This window comes from Pagrus major, chromosome 22 (assembly GCF_040436345.1).
Source record: "Pagrus major chromosome 22, Pma_NU_1.0".
Classification (NCBI taxonomy): Eukaryota; Metazoa; Chordata; class Actinopteri; order Spariformes; family Sparidae; genus Pagrus; species Pagrus major.
This window is the reverse complement of record NC_133236.1, coordinates 5601277-5621753: the sequence shown is the minus strand read 5'-3', so window position 1 is coordinate 5621753 and position 20477 is coordinate 5601277. Positions and strand designations below refer to the sequence as shown.

At 41.4% G+C, this 20477-nt stretch overlaps 2 protein-coding genes and 1 long non-coding RNA gene across 6 annotated transcripts in view; 2 read left to right on the top strand and 1 right to left on the bottom strand.

Annotated features, from left to right (window-relative positions):
- The first annotated feature begins 316 nt into the window (after window positions 1-316).
- LOC141017682 (uncharacterized) lies at window positions 317-892 on the top strand. The gene is made up of 3 exons (XR_012180671.1): window positions 317-456; window positions 581-719; window positions 803-892. It is a non-coding gene; the product is annotated as an uncharacterized lncRNA (long non-coding RNA).
- An 11882-nt stretch (window positions 893-12774) lies between these two features.
- On the top strand, window positions 12775-19017 carry mfsd4b (major facilitator superfamily domain containing 4B). Its single transcript, XM_073493424.1, has 4 exons — window positions 12775-13960; window positions 14985-15153; window positions 15426-15542; window positions 16882-19017. Exons 1-4 carry the CDS (start codon window positions 13673-13675, stop codon window positions 18192-18194), a joined length of 1887 nt encoding a protein of 628 aa, XP_073349525.1. The 5' UTR covers window positions 12775-13672; the 3' UTR covers window positions 18195-19017.
- Window positions 18937-20477, bottom strand: part of rev3l (REV3 like, DNA directed polymerase zeta catalytic subunit) — a 77040-nt gene continuing 75499 nt past the window's right edge. For all 4 annotated transcript variants that reach the window (XM_073493420.1, XM_073493421.1, XM_073493422.1 and 1 more), the window contains exon 32: window positions 18937-20079. In XM_073493420.1, coding sequence (XP_073349521.1) covers window positions 19939-20079 — 141 coding nt within the window. In that variant the 3' untranslated portion in view covers window positions 18937-19938. The remainder of the gene's footprint in view (window positions 20080-20477) is intronic.

Below are 20477 nucleotides of genomic sequence, written 5' to 3'. Positions count from 1 at the left end.
GATTTAGATTTGATTTATTTATTCATTTATTTTTAATATTTCTCTTAATGTTGAATCTTGTGTTAACGCAGGGGGTCACCATCAAAGGAGAAGTCTCTGGTCTGGGAGCAGATGGACTCTCAATGGAAAGCACACCTCAGCTGCAACGAGCAGTAAAAGCAACAGTAGAGTGCACTGTGCTGCACCTGAAGCAGAGGTTCAGCAGTCTACTTGGCAAGTGAAAACACAGTACAATTTTTATATCATTATGACACATCTATCTTTCTTTTCATTTAATCTCTCTTTCTCTTTGTATTTTTTGATAGATGAAGGGTCCTCATTAGCAACAACGAGGGCAGTGAGGTCATTCAAAATATTCAATCACGATTCCTGGCCTGAACAAAGACATCTCCTGACAGATTATGGTGCAGAGGAGCTGGACTTCCTGCTGGACCACTTCTCCCCCATCCTAACAAGGTTAGTAGCTCTTATCAATGATCATGACAACATATAAACATTATAACACAGAACAGCATTTCAAACACTTACCTTGATCCTACAGAAACTTAGTTTGATAAGTTTTTCCTTTCACTATTTTCAGAAATGGCTGTGATACCAAGCTGGCAAGAGAGGAGTATCAGTCGATGAAAATTTTCATTGTTACCAACTACATGGACAAGTCATACCATGCCCTGTGGGGGATGATGTTGACCAAAATGCCGTTCTGCTCCGACTACAAAGTAAATATGATATTCTCATTAATTTAATTGGCATATGACTTTTTGATTGACTGAAACCTAAACTATTATTCTATTCTTTGTAGAACATCCTACATCTTGTACACATGATGCTTGCACTCCCAGTGTCTTCTGCTGTGTGCGAGAGAGGATTCTCTTCCCAGAAGAGGATTAAGTCAGATGTCAGGGGGTCACTTCATGTGGACACTGTTGAGGACTTAATCAGAATTAGTATGGAGGGACCAAGCAAAGGTGATCAGCACTGTCACAGAAAAGAGGGAGAGAGAAGGGGTTCTTGGTCAAGTAATTTTACATTAATTCCCCATTTTGGCCGGCTCAGTACCTCGACACAGTCTTGGAAATGGTGGAGTTTGGCTACTATCGCTCGTGGTTTCCCACCGGGTTTTCTTGGAGCCAGACTTCTGTGTGAGCAGTCAATGAGCACATCTTTATCCAGCTGTAGTACTTCTCGCAGCAGCTTCGAGACCAATGTCGTGGAGCTCGATCCAGTTGTCTCAGGCACCCCCAGTATTCTGATGTTACACCACCGCGCTCTTCCTTCCATGTCCTCGCATTTGTCTCGGAGCTCTGCCACCTCCGTCTTCAGGGTATTCACCGTGGTCTGCAAAGTCACCACCTCGTCTGACCATGTTGACATTCCGGTCTCCATGTCTTGGATTGTGGTTTTCATTTGGTCGATCTCAGAATGAATCACTGCCGTGTTGTTTTTTACTTCTGCTTTTACTGCCTGCGACTCACTTTTAAGGAAGTCTAAGTCTTCGGCAAGTGCGCTTTTCATTTCTGATTTTATTTCAGTTTCAGTTTTCAGCGAGAGAAGAATCTCCGATTTCAGGGACTCAGTGTCCATCTTTGGTTTAGCTGACCGTGGTGAAGACCTTTCTGCCGAGGTGGCAGTAGCAGTGTGGCTCGAGGCGGTGTTGGGCCTAGTGTTCGCTGATCCAGTGAATTTCGTCGCCATTCACTCAAATGTAGACTTTCACCCATCTTCGGAAATATTTTCAGAGCAGATTGGTTGATGTTTTAATGTGCAGCGTGCTTTTTAACTTAAGATAAAAAAGAAGTTCGACGGGAACTCAAACAAAACATGTCTTACTCCATCGCCAGCTCAACAGCGCCCCCACCAATAAAGTTACTTTTGAACAGACATATGAACAGACATAACATTGTTTATTTCATTACTTTTGGTAGATTTAAAAAGGAAATGAGTAATGAAAATCAAATGTACATAAAAGAAAACAATAATGGAGAGACTTCACTGCCCATGATATGGGACACAGCAAAGGCTGTCTTTAGGGGCAAAATCATTGCGGTGGCATCACTCAAGAAAAAGCTGAAATCAAAGGAAATTACATGATTTGCAAAACCAGTTGAAGCTGCTGGAGGGTTGTGATGCACAAGGTCAAGACCCAAAGATATTACAACAAATGCAGAAAATTAGGAATGAAATTAATATAATATATACACGAGAAACTGAAAAAAGATGCTATTTACCGGACAAAAATATTATGAAAATGGCTCTAAATTCACAAAATTACTGGCATGGAAATTGAAAAAACAACAAGCAGACAGTACAATATATAAAATACAGGATTTCCAAAAAAATACCTTGGAAAACCAACAAGATAAGATCCAAGCTGTCTTTGAATCATTTTATAAGCACTTATACTCTAAAACACCCGATGAGGACAAAGACCAGATTTACTCTTTTTTGGAGACCTTGAATTTACCAAATATGACTGAAGATGACAATAAAGACCTAAATGCAGAAATAACTGAGAAAGAATTAAATGAGGCAATAAAGAGGTTTAAGCTAACAAATCACCAGGGAGCAATGGCCTCCTATGAGGCACAATGGAAAGACATTGAATGTAAAATGCTATCTGATGTTCATATACAGGCTGTGCTATCAGATAGAAACTTACAGAGATACATAGATAGAATAGAAAATCCGTGGGTGAAATCTGTCCTAAGGGTATGGAGAGGAGTAATAAAAGAACATAAATTGGAGGAGGACATAAAAGTCTCAAGTTGGTGTGCGTATGATTTGGACTTTATACCAAATAAGCTAGACTTAGGAATTGGATCAAAAAACGTATAACATCTTTATGTGGCATTATACAGGAAAATGAAATGATGTGTTTTCAAACTTTAAGAGAGAATTTTTCACTAGAAAAACAAGATTTTTATAGATATCTCCAGTTAAGAAATTATTACAACCAAACGATTAAAAGGGAAAATATCAGAGAGACCAGCAAACCCCTTGTCCAACTTTTCATAAATGCATATAACTCAGACATTAAAAGAGGGATTATCTCTCAATTCTGTAGGAGTCTATATAACTTTAACGCACACTCAACAAAATATATAAAGGACAAATGGGAGAAGGAAGGACATTTGACAGTAACGAATGAAGAATGGAAAGATATCTGCATGTTTCAGTGGTAGAATACAAAATCTCATGCATGGAAAGAATTCCGCTGGAAAAACAAATTACGATTTGTTATTACCCCATCTTTGAAGGCACACTATGACAAGGGTAACTCGCAGTGCTGGAGAAACTGTGGTTGCCAGACTGTGTCCCATTATCATATATTCTGGGGATGCCAGAATATACAGAATTACTGGAAAGAAATACATAAGGCAATACAAACCATCTTTAACACTGGTATAGCATTTGATTTCACAACTATGTACTTAGGATATATCCCCCCAGAAGTAAAAGGTATAGATAGATATTTGATGGGTGTATTGCTGGCGGCGGGGAAAAAAGCTTGACCAAAAGATGGTTGATGCAGGCAGGACCAACTATAAAGAATTGGACCTACATAACAATAGAGATTTATAAGATGGAAAGAGTTACTTTTTCTGTGAACCAAAAGATGGACATCATCACACAAAACTGGGAAAAATGGGTGCAATATGTCAAACCTCTAAGACCAGATTTTGTTAAGATAATGAATTGAATGAATATCCACAAATGTCTAGTGATTTATCAGTTATTATATCCCTGTTAAGTGTCTGAGTACCTAACTGTAACATGTAATGATATGAAGTCAAACTGCTACAAGTCACTTTTATTTGTTTCTTCCTCTCTGGATGTATATAGATATGTTTCTTTGTTCATTCATTGGAATTGAAAGCACTGTGATTCAAACAAGATAAGGATGAGAAACCACATATTGGGTACAAGATACTCTGGAGTTTTTTTTTTCTTTTCTATTGTGGAATTGGAAGGGGTACCATATATATAACTTGTAAACAACTTGTATAAATTTTATTTTATTTTTTTCAATATTCTATTTTTATTATTTTTCCCTGGTACCTATGTATACGTTTGTGTCATTGTACCCGAAGATGTACTGATACCTGTGACTAAAAAGAAAATTTTAAAAAAAAGAAGAAAGCAGCATAACCATCAGCCTTGCTCTCCCAGATCTGCTTTTGGGTGTCCTTGGCCCTTGGGGGGCTGTCTTGAAGCACAGGTTGTTTTTTTTTATCTTCATGGCCTCATCTGAGGGGTCCTGCCGCAGGTGGCCTGATGGACCCTTCCTGAAGGACACCCTCATCCTTCCTGGGAAGAAGTTAGTTGTCCTCTTCGTATTTCCTGTGCACAACCACACACAATGGTTATTATACAGTAATAATTCAAAATGTACTCACTGTTATTCATGTTAAGAAAGCCAGCCAGACCGACAGACAGACAGACAGACAGATATATCAAAATGTCTTAGTATAACACCTTTTATTAACAAATATTGTTTGCTATAACGATTAAACTCTTTTTACATGAATGCATTAAAATAGGCATATGTTACATTGTTATATGCTGTAGTATTTACCCATTCAAAATGTACACTCTATACACACGGCTTTAGCAAAATGACTGAATGAATGAATGAACGTTGGATAATGACAGCACAAAAACAAATAAAATTTTGATTTAGTGTGACAAAGGCAATTGAAAACTTGACTGACAGCTCTTCAAGATGTGCAAAGTAACGTTAGTAATATTTGCTGTTATGTTTCCAGCGAGTCAACCCTAATGTACCTACTAGCTAACGTTACCTAAGCAAGCAACAAACAACTTGTCATTGCATAAATAACAACATAACCTCAGCATTAGCTCTTTCTGAGAAAGATTAATTTAATAAAAGAAAGAAAGAAGAAACTTACGTTTGATAAATTCAACGACAAAACTGGGAAAAATGCTATAGAAGAATAACGTGTATTGTAGCGTAATACTGTATGCTGCTCTTGATGCTGCTACCGCCGCTACCTCTCTCAAGTCAAAGCGGTGTCTCCTCTCTTTTATCATCAAAAAGGGTGAAACAGTGCCACCAAAATATTCCTTGTGGCCAAAAATATATTACATCTGTAGTGATAAGAACTACCATAGAGAATGAATGGGAAAAGTTAAGGAAATTAAGACTCAGTATTTTTGGCCCCTGTGGGAAAGGTCCCCGGTTCAAAACTGGGTGGAAATGCCCTTGTTTGCGTATTAGTGGTGAGTGTGAATATCAAACTGTGCTCGGCCAAACCATCAGACAACCCCACAATGTGTAGCACTGGGAACACGTTAGTCAAGTCCTGGTTCTCCTTGTTAACAGGGAAGCTAATCATTTGGGCACAAGGACATATCTCATGCTGCTGTTTTACAGTTTTGGTCAATCATCAGTAGCTGGTAGAAAACAAAACTCTTCCCGTTGGGGAAGCAAAGCCCGGTTTTCCATGTGACAGGCAGAGATACTGTCCACTCTACTAATGAGGACTGAATAGTGTATGTGTTTCCCTTATGAGCGGGCTGCTTGGGCAGTTTCAGTGGTTACAGAGAATATGCTGAGACTTACTGGGAAGCGTTTATGCTGAAGGACAGTGACGCATTTTTGCTAATGTTCAGCTCATGTTCGGCTACCACTTGAGGTCCTGTTGGCCAGGAAGGGAAGGACAGCACAGTAGAACAGCAGTAGAACTAATCCTGGTCATTGGCGCAAGTTGTTAACGACTTGGTGGGCTTGAGGTTTGTAATTGGTGATTGAGGATGCAAACTCACCAGGGTAGGAGAAAGTTTTGATGAAACTTTATCTCTCTTCATGCTTGCACTGAACAATTTAGTCAGAGCACAAAACACATGAAAACAATAAGATCACTGTATAGCATTGTGCAGGGTTTGAGTTTAATCTGAGCTTTGTGGGGTCTCTATAATAACTATCCCTAACCCTAAACAATTTTCGGGTGGAGGTCGACAAATAGGCTAATAGCCGAGCAAGTGCATTCTGAGAGAGAGAGAGAGAGAGAGAGAGAGAGAGAGAGAGAGAGAGAGAGAGAGAGAGCGGTTGTCAGCATTTGGTGATACCATCTGTCCTGAGTGACCCAATCATAAGTGGACAGCTTCAAGCCCGCCAATTCACAGCTGGCATTAAATTCTCCTCGACATGCGCCTTGAGGGACCACTTGTGACTGGATCTAACTTCCCCGCTCTCTATGCAAATATACACCTTCCATCACTGGAACAAAGGGATACTTTTATATACAAAGAAAAAAAATATGTTAATGTATAATGTTTGAGGAATGAACAAGTAGGTCCAAATCTTGAACAATATGTTGTATACAGCATTTTACAAAGTGTATACAGTTTTTCCTGACGCAAAAATTGAGCGTTTTTTTTCAAGGGAGTCTGTTGACTTTCTCCACTGACTTTGTTGTCCAAAGCAGTAGCCAATATTACTTACTGTTATCTGGATTTGTAAAATTTCACGTTTATCATCAATATGTAATATTCTTTAATAAATTTGGTGTAAATGGTGAAATAAGTTGAAACAGTGTGATCAAACAGCTGCTGGGAAGTAAGATGCATATTAGACATGTAAAACAGACAGGCTTTTTTTTTTTTTTTTTAAACTCTTTATTTATTTTGCTTTTTTGTTTTACATAAACAAGAGTCATTGCACAACAATGCAATTCACCAAAATGATAGAAGATGAAGAAAAAGAAAAAGAAAAAAAAAACAAACAAACAAAAAAAAAACAAAAAAAAAAAACAAAAAAAACAGAGTAAAGTAAAAAAGTAACAAGTGGATGTGGGGCACACCCCTCTGGTTGCAGCTTTCATCGCTGTCCATTACATCTGCTGCATATTAGGTTCTTCTTTTTTCGTATACACAAACCATTTCTGCCACCTTTGGTCCAAGGTCCCTGCTTTCATTCTGAGACAGTAAGTCAGTCTTTCCATCAAGTAAATCTCCTCAACAATATCCAGCCACTGCCCTGGACTTGGAGGGTCACTTTTCAACCAGTTTCTTGTTATGGCCTTCTTACATGCCAAGATCAATATTTTGAAAAGATACAGGTCCTTCTTTTGAATAGTATCTTCTGGAGACAAACCCAGATACAGAGTTCGGGGGTCTCTGGGTATCCTGTAAGAAAAAATCTTTTCCAGAATCTGAACCACTCTGTCCCAGAACCCCTGCAGTTTTACACAAGACCAAAAAACATGTGTGTGATCGGCACTCAACTGCCCACATTTCCTCCAACATTGCTGCTGTTCACCTATTTGTTTATTTTTGATGTGTGGTGTGATGAAAAAGCGAATTAAATTTTTCCATCCAAACTCCCTCCATCTTTTAGAGCTGGTGGAGGTTTGTTGAGTTCTGCACATAGAATGCCAATCAGTGTCAGACAGTTTAATGTTCAATTCTCGTTCCCATTTAGATTTCACATATAGTGAGTTCCTTCCATTTTGTGTCTGTAGACCTCTATATAGCTTAGAAACAATCTTAACAGGCGTACATTTATATGCATTAGTGAATACTTCAATCACTTTGTTTTCTTCTGTAGAAACTCCTCTTTTGATTACTGTCTCATAGAAATGTCTTAGCTGTAAATATCTAAACAGGTCACCATTTTCTAAACCAAATTCTCTTTTGAGTTTTTCAAAAGTTTTGAAAGTTTTTCCCTCTAGGAGTGTACACATCGCTGTAATCCCCTTATCTCTCCACCTTGCAAATGTGATGTCAGTTACAGCGGGACTAAACAGAGATGTTTGTGAAGGCCAAATTAAAAGTTTACTGTCTCCTTCTAGTTTATACTTTTTAACTATCTCATACCAATTTTTAAAAGCATTCTCCAAGATTAGATTTCCTCCCTTGTGGTCTGTGTGTTGTTTTCCACCTAATCTGGTTTGCGGTGGAGAATCAACCAAGTTCAGTTCAATGTGCTTCCACCTAGCTTGGTACTCGGGAGAGCACCAATAGACAAAATATCTCATCTGGGCAGCATAATAGTATTCCTTTAGGTTTGGTACTGCAAGGCCGCCATGTTCTTTGTCAATTTGAAGTGTTTTAAATCTTACCCTTGGTCTTGCTCCAGCCCAGATAAACCTTGATAACTGTTTGTCCCACATTAAAAACTGTGAGTCTGGGATTCTGACAGGTAAAGATAAAAAGAGGTACAGTAACCTTGGCAACAGGTTCATTTTCACTGCCTCGATCCTTGAACTAAAGTCTAACCCTAGTGTGGACCATTTTTTTAATGTCTTCTTGTATCTTGTCATTTATTATTTTGTAGTTTATTTCGTATATATTATCAAGTTTCTGACTAATTAACACACCCAAGTATTTTATTGATGTTGCTTCCCACTTCACTTTATATTTCAGCCTAATATCTTTACTTGGTGTGTAATTAAAAGAGAGAATTTGTGTCTTAGCTATGTTCAATTTATAACCAGACTTTTGACCATACTCATCCAGAGTCCCCATGAGTTTAGGGAGTGTTGAGTTAGGATTTTGAAGATAGATAATAATGTCATCCGCAAAGAGTCCTATTACATGGTCCTCATTTGCTATGTTGATTCCTCTCAACTCTTTATTTTGTCTTATACTCTGTGCTAGGGGCTCTATAAATATCGCAAAGAGTGCGGGGCTAAGACAGCAGCCCTGGCGGGTACCTCTGTATAGCTTAAAACTGCCTGTCAGGTGGCCATTGATTTTTATTCTAGCAGTTGGGTCCCTGTAAAGAGCCTGTATGCACCCGACAAATTGACCATTAAAGCCCAGCCTCTCTAGCACGCAATACAGAAAGGGCCAGCAGACCCTATCAAAGGCCTTTTCTGCGTCTAAACTGGCCAGTACTGCACTTAGATGTTTTTCATTAATCTGTTCTATGATGTGTAAAGTTCGTCTGATGTTGTCTTGAGTTTGGCGTCCTTTTATAAACCCCGTCTGATCCTCACTAATTAAGTCGGGCAGGAGATGCTCAATTCTTTTAGAGATAATAGAGGTAAACAACTTGTAATCTACATTCAAAATAGAGATTGGACGGTATGATTCACAATTTTCTTTATTCTTCCCTTCTTTTGGAATGACTGATATCACTGCCTCTTTCCATGATGGAGGTGTCACAGCTTTTTTTAGAGTCCAATTAAATGAATCTAACATAATAAGAGAGAGGTCCTCTTTAAAGATCTTATACCATTCATTCGGGAAGCCATCACTTCCAGGGCATTTATTTGCTTTCAGTTTACTGATAGCCATGTCCAATTCTTTTTTTGTAATGGGAGCAATTAATTTATCATTTTGAAGTTTTCCTATGGAGGGGAGGTCTAATGATGACAAGTATTGTTTAATATTTTCTTCATCTACAGTTTTGGGCTGCGAATATAGAGTTTCATAGTAATCTTTGAAAATTGTATGGATTTCATCTGGTTCATAAGTTATTCCATTAGTTATAGGATCTCTAATTTTATGTACCGTATGTTTCATTTGTTGAGCTCTAAGGCGTTTTGCTAGAATTTTAGTTGCTTTTGGGCCTGACTCGTAAAAGCTTTGCTTAGTGAATCTCAATTTGTTTTTCCAATTCATCATTCAGAATGTTATTTATTTGAACTTTTAATTCTTTAATCTGGTTTTTTAACCCTTTGTCCTCATCTTTTGGTTGTTGCTTCTCTAATTTTCTCAACTTTTCCTCTAGTTCATCATATTTTGACCTCATCGACTTTTTTAGATATGCTGTTCTTGAAATGAGTTTCCCTCTCATTATTGCCTTAACTGTGTCCCATAAAATAGTCGGGTCCACTTGACCAGTCATGTTATCCTTTATAGATTCGTTAATTTCTCTTTCAATCTCCTTAACAACAGTTTCCTTGTTTAAAACACTGATATTTAGTCTCCACAGTGTACACTTCTGTCTGTCGTCCAGATGTATAGTTAAATTAATTACATTGTGGTCTGATATATCCGCTGTTCCTATGGAACATTCCCTCACCCTGTGTCTATCTGTAACGTTCATCAAGAAGAAATCTATTCGGGAGTGGACCCGGTGAGTAGCTGAGTAGTGGGTATAGTCTTTTTCAGATGCATGCAGGTTCCTCCAGACATCAAACATACCTGTCTCTCGAATTAGCAAGTTGAGATCTCTTGACTTCAGACATTTATGTCTTTTTATACTTGTTGTGTCTATAGAGTGGTTCAGGACCGTGTTCCAGTCACCTGCACAGACTAATACTCCTTCACTTTCAGATGTTAATATGTGAAACAGAGACTTAAAGAATTTTCTATCGCTCTCTGGGGGGGCGTATATGTTAGCAAATGTGACAAGGATATTATCAATCCTTCCTTTAATAAGTATATATCTACCCTGTGTATCACTTTTTTCCATAATGAATTCAAAATTGAGATTGTTGGAAATCAGAGTAGCCACACCTCGTTTCCGGCTGTTTTCGCATGAACTAAAAAAGGAGTTTAAATACCCAAACCTTTTTAACTTCTCATGTTCAGTTTTGGACATATGAGTCTCTTGAAGAAATATGATTTGCGCCTTATCCTTTTTCATTTTAGCAAGTACCTTACTTCTCTTTACAGGGTTGCTCAGGCCATTCACATTTAAGGAAGCACATTTCAGACTATGTGACCTTATCATGTATACTCTTCAAAACAAGCAAGCCAGTGTCCCCACAAAACAAACTCTTAACATGAACTGCAATTAGAAAACACAAACATGAACTTGAACAGACCTCCAAAAATGAGGGGAGATCTTGATGCCCTTCAACTGTGACCCCGTTGGTGGGTCGAGGGAACAGCCTCTCACTCCGAGAGGGCCCAATGTTAAGGGTGGGTAATGAGTCAAAAAACAACTCAGCCATCCTACTGGTCCAACTTTTTCAAAGAAAAAAGGGGGAAGTCGCCTCTCCCAGGCGTTTTATGCTCTGTGTAGAGCTTAGAGAAAGAAAACAAAAAAAACAACTCACATCAGAGTCTCGAGTTTAAAGTTTCCATACCAGGTAATGCAGTTTAAATCCACGTTCATATTTCCTCGGTGCGTCCTCTCTGGAACTCCTGGAGTTTTGCCCTCGCTCTCCGGGCTGCAGCGTGCCCCTTCTCCTGGCGCCCAGCTTCCTGCTGCCATCCCAACCGCTCCAAAAGCCGTGTCTCCGCGAGGCTCTCTCCTTCTGTTGACTCCGGTTCTTCCACGGGGAAGCCGCGCTTCTTCAGCTCTCTCTGTGCCTCCTGTGCGGTGTTGTATGTGCGGACTCCCGTGGCCCAGTGAATTCGCATGCTTGTGTACGGTGTCTGGAAGCGGATACCTTTTTCTTTTAGGGCTTTTTTGACCACGTTATATTCCTTGCGCTTCTTTACAATCTCAGACGCATAGTCATGGTCGAAGTAGATTAGTCTTTCACCCACTTGTATTTTCTTCTTTTTCCACGCTTCTCTCAGTAAAACAGACAGGCTTTTACAGCGATGCCAAAACAACGACACTTTTTACAGGGCAAGAAACATCCTAATGTAATGTATATAATGCTTATTTAGAATTTGTTGTTGCCGTTTCACAAAGTTTGATAAGTTTCTCCTCATGCAACAACTCTTAAAATCACACTATTTAAAAGGGAGTCTGGGTTATTGCCATGACTAGTGACATACAGAAGTTCCTCTGGAAAACATGTTTTTTTCAACCTATTTATATCATTAATATATAAAATACAAATACCACTGAAAAACTAATTATTTTTAGTTAAAATAATGGTTGTCGGTAATGTATTAATGACCCCCACTGATGTATTAATTTACTGCCTTCATGGGAGCTCCCTTATGGGAGCTCAGCTCCCACTGGCTCCCAAGAACCCTGGCACTGTGTATTTAATACATTCTACTTGACAATGAAGACAACATACAGGCACTAGTATCTCCACACAAAGAGTCAATATTTTAATAGCTTTTCTTAATTCTATTGCTCTGTATACTTACAGTACATTGCCTATTTCTGCTTCGCCATTTTTATTTATTTTTCTGTCTAGCTACCTATTCTTTTGCTGTTGAGCGTGTCATCCTGCATTTGAAATGCCATCATAATAGGTAGGGCCTCACGGTGGTGTCGGATTTTGGTTGAAAAAGGTAACGGCTTACTGGCAGGTTGGGGACCCCTCAAACCTGCCTCCGAGGGCCTCTCTGGCCTTTCTGTCAAAATGGGAACATTGCTGACATTCTTTCTTCCAATTCATTACTCATGGGACGTGCCACGCTTCGCATGCAGTGATGCTATGTGCTAGAGGGTCCAGACGAAGATGCACTGTTTGGGAGTGGATATGACATATTAAAAAATCATAGTTCTGGCATGCTTGGAGAAAAAACCTGTCCCTAACCTGCCCAGCTTTAACAGATGGTGTAAGGAAGCTTTGCCAAGCAAGTTTCCAGAAATGTTTAAAGTACAGTAAATTTGATGGCAAACATGTTTTCAATTGAGTCCCGCTTGTTAATCAGAAATAAAATCTGTAAAATGTTATATTTTTTAGTAAAATTAGGATTGAGGCTGTCTTGATGCAGACTGAGGTTCTCATAGCCAGTGATGGCGCACAGTCACAGTGACATCTTTGGTGGCCCTACCTCCAGCCCCTTCTAGTGTGACATGGTAATAACCCTTCTGCACCACTGTTCTCTTAACACTAGAGGCCGCCTTCCAATCAATGTTAACCTGCTGGCTACTACTTCCTGTAGCCCTGTCAGCTGACTGAGAGAGGAAAAAGAAGCAAAGAGGTCTTACTCAGCTCTGAGTTCAGGATACTAAGAGCGTCAGCTGCCATTTAAACTGGCTGTGTGGTAGCGTGACGACGGAGGTTAATAGAAAAGCTTTGTGGCACATGTGGCTTACTGGCTCAGGTACTACTATACTTAACTATAATTTTGCCAGGTTCAGTAATATTAGTTCAAATTATGCCCAACTGAAATTAGTGATATTCACTAATAGAGCCAGGTCGCCTGTCTCGTGAGTGAGTGAGTTTATATGTCATGAGGTCAGAGGCAGAGCTGATGGTTTAGAGCTGTCGAAGGGGAAAGAAATACATGTCAGGTGACTAACTTTATGCTACTGAGAGACAGGGCATGATCAACAAAAGCCGTAACCACTGGAGCTCGAAGACGGAGAAAATAATATAGTCCAACAAACAAAGACAAATAAGGCCTTTTGTGTTTGTGCATGGCTGATTCATTAATAATGCGCAGAACGAGATATTATGCCATGTTCTTTCCGTAAAGTGGGTCACTTTTAGAAAAAGAGTGAACTTCCTCGTCAATAGACGATCTCTGCAAACGTCCAGCAGCCATACATTGACTGGAGGTGTATGGAGGGACTCGGCGGCTGCAGCAGCGGTGCCCCGCTGTCATCCTCTCCTCCGCCAGCTGCTTCAGACACCACCGACTTCATTTTAACGATTTAGACCGGAGAAACACACCGGACACACCGGAAGCGCCAACAAGCTAATCGGACCGCTCTCAGCTGTCAGTCGTTGGTCAACAGCACCGTGTCAGCTTCAGGTCCACCCCCACCAGCTCTGTGACAGCTTCAGGTCCACCTCCAACAGCTCTGTGACAGCTTCAGGTCCACCTCCACCAGCTCTGTGACAGCTTCAGGTCCACCTCCACCTGCACTCGTAGTGACACACGGACAGGTATGTCTTCTTCTGCCGCACGAGACACCGTCGTTAAAAAGAAGCACGTTCGTTTCGCCAGCATGGAGGACGACGACGACAACGACGACCAGGAAGAAGACACCCTGTTTGACAAGAGGAAGGACACCGGGAGAGGGCTAAAAAGTGCCCTGAAGGCGGCCAAGAGGACGACGAGAGCGGGATGCGACGTGGAAGTGGTCAGCGGGGCCGGGGCCGGGGCCGGGGGCGGGTATGGAGCGTGCGGCCGCTGGATGGTCACCCTCGCGCTCTGTGCATCCTTCCTGGGCTTGGTAATGTTGGACGCCTGCTAACATCTGTGCGGTTCATACAGAACTAATGTATCTGTGAGCTTCCTCAGGCCTGCTCTTAAAATAGCTTGATAGTAAGTTAGGAGGTTATGATGTCAGCAGGTAGCAGGACAAACACCTGTTCACACTCAAGGTTTATCTTTAGTGAAAATGATTTTAACTTCTAAAGTCCTTCAAATGAACGTTTACAGTTTGATTTGCATTCTTCAGAATTCAGAATTCTGAGCCATGTGGATTACGTGTATGTGATTACATGTCTCTCCAGGACACACTAAAGCAAAAGCTGGTGAGTGACACGTTTAGAAATGAGCTGGTCTGTAAAGCTGTCAGTCAACATCAGACTGTTTGTAATGTGCAGAGAAGAGTGCTTCAGTATCCTGCAGAGACAGGATTTACATAGTTGTAAAACTTGCTCTTCGACAATGTTATCCGCATCAGATTACTGAAAGCATCCATACCTCCATTTACACAGAGTAAATTCAAATACGCACAGGCTTGTTATTTCAGCAACACCCTTGTTCACTTTCACTGAGTTACAAAATATGGATATAAAGACGAGTAAGAAACAGTGGGATGTTTGTTAAATACACTGTTTCACCCTGGTACAACACATTGTCTGATATAGAAAACTGCCTTATTACTGTCTTGGCATAACAGGTTTACAAACAAACGTTACCATTTTCAGCAGTCACATTTCATTGTCAGTCATCCAGAGTTTAGTTGTGTATATTTAATGATTATACAAAGTCGTAAGAGAAAGCAGAGATGTTAATTTCTCTGACCACATTAGCCTTAATTGACCAGGAAGCATGCTGCATTTAACATGATTTTGTTGTCACAATTGAAAAGGGTTGACGGGTGAATGAGTGAGAGCAGCAGTAGATTACAACATGTTATTTATAATTAACTCGTGCCATGCAGCAAACACTGAAAATGATCACGATTTTACAAAGATATATGACAGTTTGCAGGGTTCAATTTACATGCTGCTCTCCTGTCTTTCTAGGGGATGAGTATCTCTGTTCTCGGCCCCACATTTGAAGACCTGGCTGTGAATGTGAAGAAGAACATCAGCAACATTTCTTACATCTTCGTGGGCCGCTCTGGGGGCTACATCGGTGGTTCCCTCTTAGGAGGCATTCTCTTCGACTGCATGAACCCCCATCTGCTGCTCGGTAACTCCTCACCACATGGAGTTGTTGGAGAAGTTGTGTGTAGGGGTGTCTCAGTTTAAAAAATTACTGGCTCCATTTCAAGTTGAAGATGACAACATGAAGGATGTATCTGTTCTTGTCTCGTTTCTATGTCTTGTAACCTATGGCAACCAGCCTGTGACCTGTGTCTTTAGCCTACACATCCACTAGCTTTACATGACAGTTTCCTCTGATTTTTAACACCTCTTCCACTAAAATAAGAGCATGTTCTCTCTGATTATCCTGTCTTGCAGGGTTTTCTATGCTGGTCACAGCATTTGGAATGTGTGCTATCCCTTTCTGTAAGCAGGCTCTGCTGCTCACTGGGCTCATGTCCAGCATCGGGATGTCAATGGGTGTTCTGGACACAGGTAAGACAATACCACTGGAACAAGTATTTTAATTGCTGGAAGATGGCATAAAACTGGTCCGTCTCTGCAAAAGAAAGACACTAATATTTTTGAAATTGGTGCTGCATGAGCAGAGAAAACAGAAACGGTGTTGTGGTGTTCCTTTTTTCTCAAAGGTGGAAAACCTACAACAACCAGAATGCACTGCTCCGCTCTAGCCTGAAAACATTTTAGGCAGAAATAGGCAGTGTGGTAACAGAATGTTTATTTTTATAGTTTTAACAGTTTATTAGCACTGCACTGTTTAGACAGTTTGATAAGAGTTTGGTGTGACGGCCCTCACTCGATCCGACAGTACTCTTTGTGTCCATGAAGGCACGCAGACAAAATGCGGAACAGCAATGTGTTGCCCTCATCTGTCAGATCACAAACCTACAGAAATACTCACCAATTGCAAGGTGCAGCCGATTGCCAAAACATCACCTGTCAGTGGTTTTAATGTTGTGGCTGATCGGTGTATGGACATAAAGTGTGTTTTTGGAACACAACACGGTTGTTTTATCTTTGCTGTGTCCTCACCACTGTGAACGAGGGTTAGTCTCTGTGCTGTGGCCCTTTACTGCATGTCATCCCTCCTCTCTCTCTCTCATTCCATTTCTTGTCACTCGTCAGCTGTCCTGTCAAACAATATAGCAATAAAAATGTCAAATCCCCCCAATAATCTTTGCTGCTCCTGAAACACATTTTATAAGATGACAGGTTGCATCTACAAGTTATAGTTATGGGGATATCTGTTTAAATTTACATGCAATGTGATTAAAAGCTTATCCTTTGATACCTGCCGACCTCTGTATTTTTATAGAGGTTAAGGTTTAAGATTTATCTTAAAAAAAATTCTGTAGCAACTTAGGCCTAATCCCATTACACCCCTTACCCCAACATTTAGTCCTACCCCTGTTTTGCATGTTCACGTCTAGGAGTAGGGTGTCCGGATTCTAGTTAGGATAGAGGGGTAGGGTGAGTGTTAGGGCTGAATGAAGCTGTGTTATTTTCATTTTTTTTGATGGCTCAATTGATAGTGTGAAGTTGTGGATGAATTGCGAGTGTCCCAGTAATTTCTGTTGACTCAAACAACATCGACGTCAACTGATGACATATGAGGGTCTTGAAGGGTTGTCCCATTTCATAGGGAGAGATTTCAACCACTACCCCATGAAACATCACAGGATCAGGGAATGCGGGGTCACTGCAGGACATCAACATGATGTAGCTCACACAGTGATACCTTGATAAATGTAAATGATGGTTTACTCCATAATCAGTATATAACAATCAGTTTTTTTTTTCTTTTTTTCTTTAGGTGGTAATGTCCTCATACTCAACACATGGGGCGAGCAGGCGGGCCCTCACATGCAAGCTCTGCACTTCAGCTTTGCAGCTGGGGCCTTTGCATCTCCAATCATAGCCAAGCTGCTGTTTGGGCCTGACGGGAACAGCAGCGCAGGAATCATATTGACCAACTCCACACCTCCTGTCACCACAGAGCCAATCACCAAAGCCCCTGATGTTCACACAATCAACCACTATGTCCACAACAAGAGCAGCACTCTTAAATCCATGTGGGCCTACATTGTGATCGGCTCTTTTGTCTTTCTCATCTCCTTCCTCTTCTTCATCCTTTATTCTTGCAGCAGCATTTCACGTGACAAAGCCCGCGCGTCGTCAGGAAAGCCCCTCGTGGCCAAACATCACATGGCTCTTGTTGCCCTGCTGTTCTTCTTCTTCTTTGCCTACGTAGGTGCCGAGGTTGCATACGGGTCCTTCATCTTCACCTTTGCCAAGGACTATGCCCACATGCCTCAGTCCCAGGCAGCTGGGCTCAACTCGTTGTTCTGGGGGACGTTTGCTGCCTGTAGGGGGTTGGCCATCTTCTTTGCTGCCTGTATGTACCCAGGCACCATGATACTGCTCAGCCTGGTGGGCTCCACTGTGTCCTCCCTGCTCCTCTGCCTCTTCAGCAAGGAGAAGGTAGCCCTGTGGGTATGCACTGGTTTGTACGGGGCGTCTATGGCCACCATCTTCCCCAGTGGCATCTCCTGGGTGGAGCAGTACACCACAGTGACAGGCCACACGGCGGCAACCTTCGTGGTGGGTGCAGCGCTGGGTGAAATGGTGCTGCCTGCTCTTGTAGGCTTCCTGCTGGGGAAGTTTCATGATCACCCCCTGCTCATGTACCTGTCGCTCATCACTGCCACCTTCACATCCATCCTCTTCCCAGTCATGTACAAGCTGGCCTCGGCCCCGAGTGGCCAGAGCAGGAAACCTCGTGCCAGGGGCCGTTCCGACGCAGATGACAGCGAATATCGTCAGGCACTGCTGGACTCCGGAGCCAATGAAGAAGAGGAGGAGGAGGAGCAGGACAATGAGGCTGATCAGTGGAACGACGCTGACTTTGAGGTTATTGAAATGGATGACACAGCAAGTCTCATCAGTTCACCCAACAAGGCTTCCTCTCCTCCGGACATCACTGGTCTGACAGGCAGCTCTGCGGCATCCAACAACCAGGTATTGCAGCCTGCAGGTGGAGCCTCTTTCTCAGATACCATCTCCCTGGTAGGAGACTCACCCAGACGCAAACTGCTGCTCTCTCTGGACAGAGAGAAGAGAGACTGAGAGTTCCTCCTTTTACTCCTCAGTGCTGCTGATTTTTCACTTAACACTGGAGGAGCAATGCCTCTACATGTCTGTGCTCATTTGTTGTCCAGAACCTGATAACTCCAGTCTTTATGAACAGTTGTGATATTTACTGTGCAGCACTGAATGCAACCCTGACTACTGACCGAAAACTGTGCAGCTCAGAAATACCCATATAGTACTTTGACTCAAGGTTTGGGTTTTGCACAGACTCATCAGAATATTTTGAAGCTTTCGGACCGCTCCTGAATGACAAAAGACCAGATTGTTAATGGTTTATAACAGATGTGTTATAAATGATATAATACGTTGTTGAGTCTCTACAAGGAGACTGCATTGGCTTGCTCCCCTCAACAGTAACGTCAAAGGTCCGGCTGGGGAGCAAAAGTCCCAGGGCTGGTCGAGTTCAGTGCCTTGCTTGATGATAAATAAGCAGAGCGGATGATTTGAAACAGGGACGGTTGGCCTCCTCTTCATCACATCACCCTGCTGCCAAAAACTGATGTTTAAAACGTAATTTAATTTTGCACTATTGCAGTGATTTTATCAACAGCAGGAAATGTTTGATGATGAAGTTTTTTTTGTTGTTGTTGTTGTTGCACTTTTGTAAAGAAGTTTTAGAAGTCATGTATTGTAATGTGGCTTGTGGTTCTCTAAATCATATGTTTTCTCTCTGTGACTCATTTGGTTTTGTTGAAACTGAAAACATATACAGAAGGCATTTTCATACATTGACTTTTTATTATATCAATCTCAAACCTCCACCCACAGCAATGTCCATTAAAAACAAACAAAAAAAACACCTCCTTTATTATTATTTTTACATATGTACAAATACACAGGTCCTGGGTACAGCTGTATGGAGAACTGAAGTTTGGATCTCGACGTGGTCTGATGAGAATTTTTTTAACTGAAAATTGGACATGTACACAAAACTATATATGCACAAGAAAACAATAGACTGTTCATGACATAAATTATGAAAATACAGTATTGCAACAGTCCCAGATATTTTTGAAATGGTTTCCAGTTCCCACACTCTGTAGATAAGAGTACGAGGTGTCAAATCTGCCAAAAATGGACATCAATACAATCAATGTTAAATGGAACATGAAAAATGTCAACCTTTTAACATAATGCTGAAAACAGATTTGATTGCATTCATGGCTGGAGCTCTCGTTTTTTTTTTTATGCTTATGCACAGTGAGAATATAGATGGAGCTATACAGGAGCTATTTACAAAAGACTGTAGTCGATATAAAAATGAAGAAGTCGGTTGGTGGTTTGAATGTAGTTTGTCTTGAGATTTTGAAAGGAAGCTCCTTAAAAACCAATGACTTCAAACTGCCACAGCGCATAAAAAATACAACAAGTCATCCTTGATTGGACTGCTCTCAGTTCCATCACAGGCCGTCTGTCGCTGTGTCACCAGTGACATCAACCTCACTCGGTCCATAGCAGCTAATGGGAGATGGCAGTAAACAAGCATGAAGACAAACACAAGTCCTGGGATGGAGGAGGGGGGCGCTTCCCACAGGAGGCTCAAACCAGACAGTCTGCACACGCAGAGAAATACTTAACAAATAACAGTTACAAGACAATGAAAACCCATCAGGGTTCAGTCAAAGCACCATTTAAACTATTACAACTGAATGGACAATGAAACACTAGAGGGGAGCAATTAGCACCAAATCAGTGGTGAGCTCCTGCGTTCAGGAGCCAATCAGAACTGCTCCAGCAGCTGTCGGAGGTAGGGGGCCTTGGAGAGCTGTCTGTTGACCCGGGAAAGCTTGTAGAGGACGGGACAGTCCAGGGACACACAGGGCACCTGCCGCTCTGCACAGCCACTACAGTTCCTACAGATCTGGAAAAAATAAATTCGCACACATGAGCTGGGTGAACACAGAAATATTACACTCAGGAGGCTGTGCTACATCAGACACTATTTCTTCATTGTATAGAAGAGCTGACAGGGTTAATCTTTATATCCACCCCCCCCTCCAGCTCAGAGTGAAACCACTGTTGTGACGATGCTTTATCTCTGACTATAAAAACTACTCATGGACACTGGGTGAAGGGTTGGTATGAACAAGGAAACAATCGTTGCAAGAATGAGGAAATGATTCCCAAACATGGCCAGCCAGTGACTGTGGATAAACACTATGCTTTCAGTTATCTCACTCTGTGGGCCCTGACAGACAGGAGGAGAAGCTCTGACCAGCATGGCTTCATATCAGGAAGCTTCTTTCTGAGTTCTCCCTG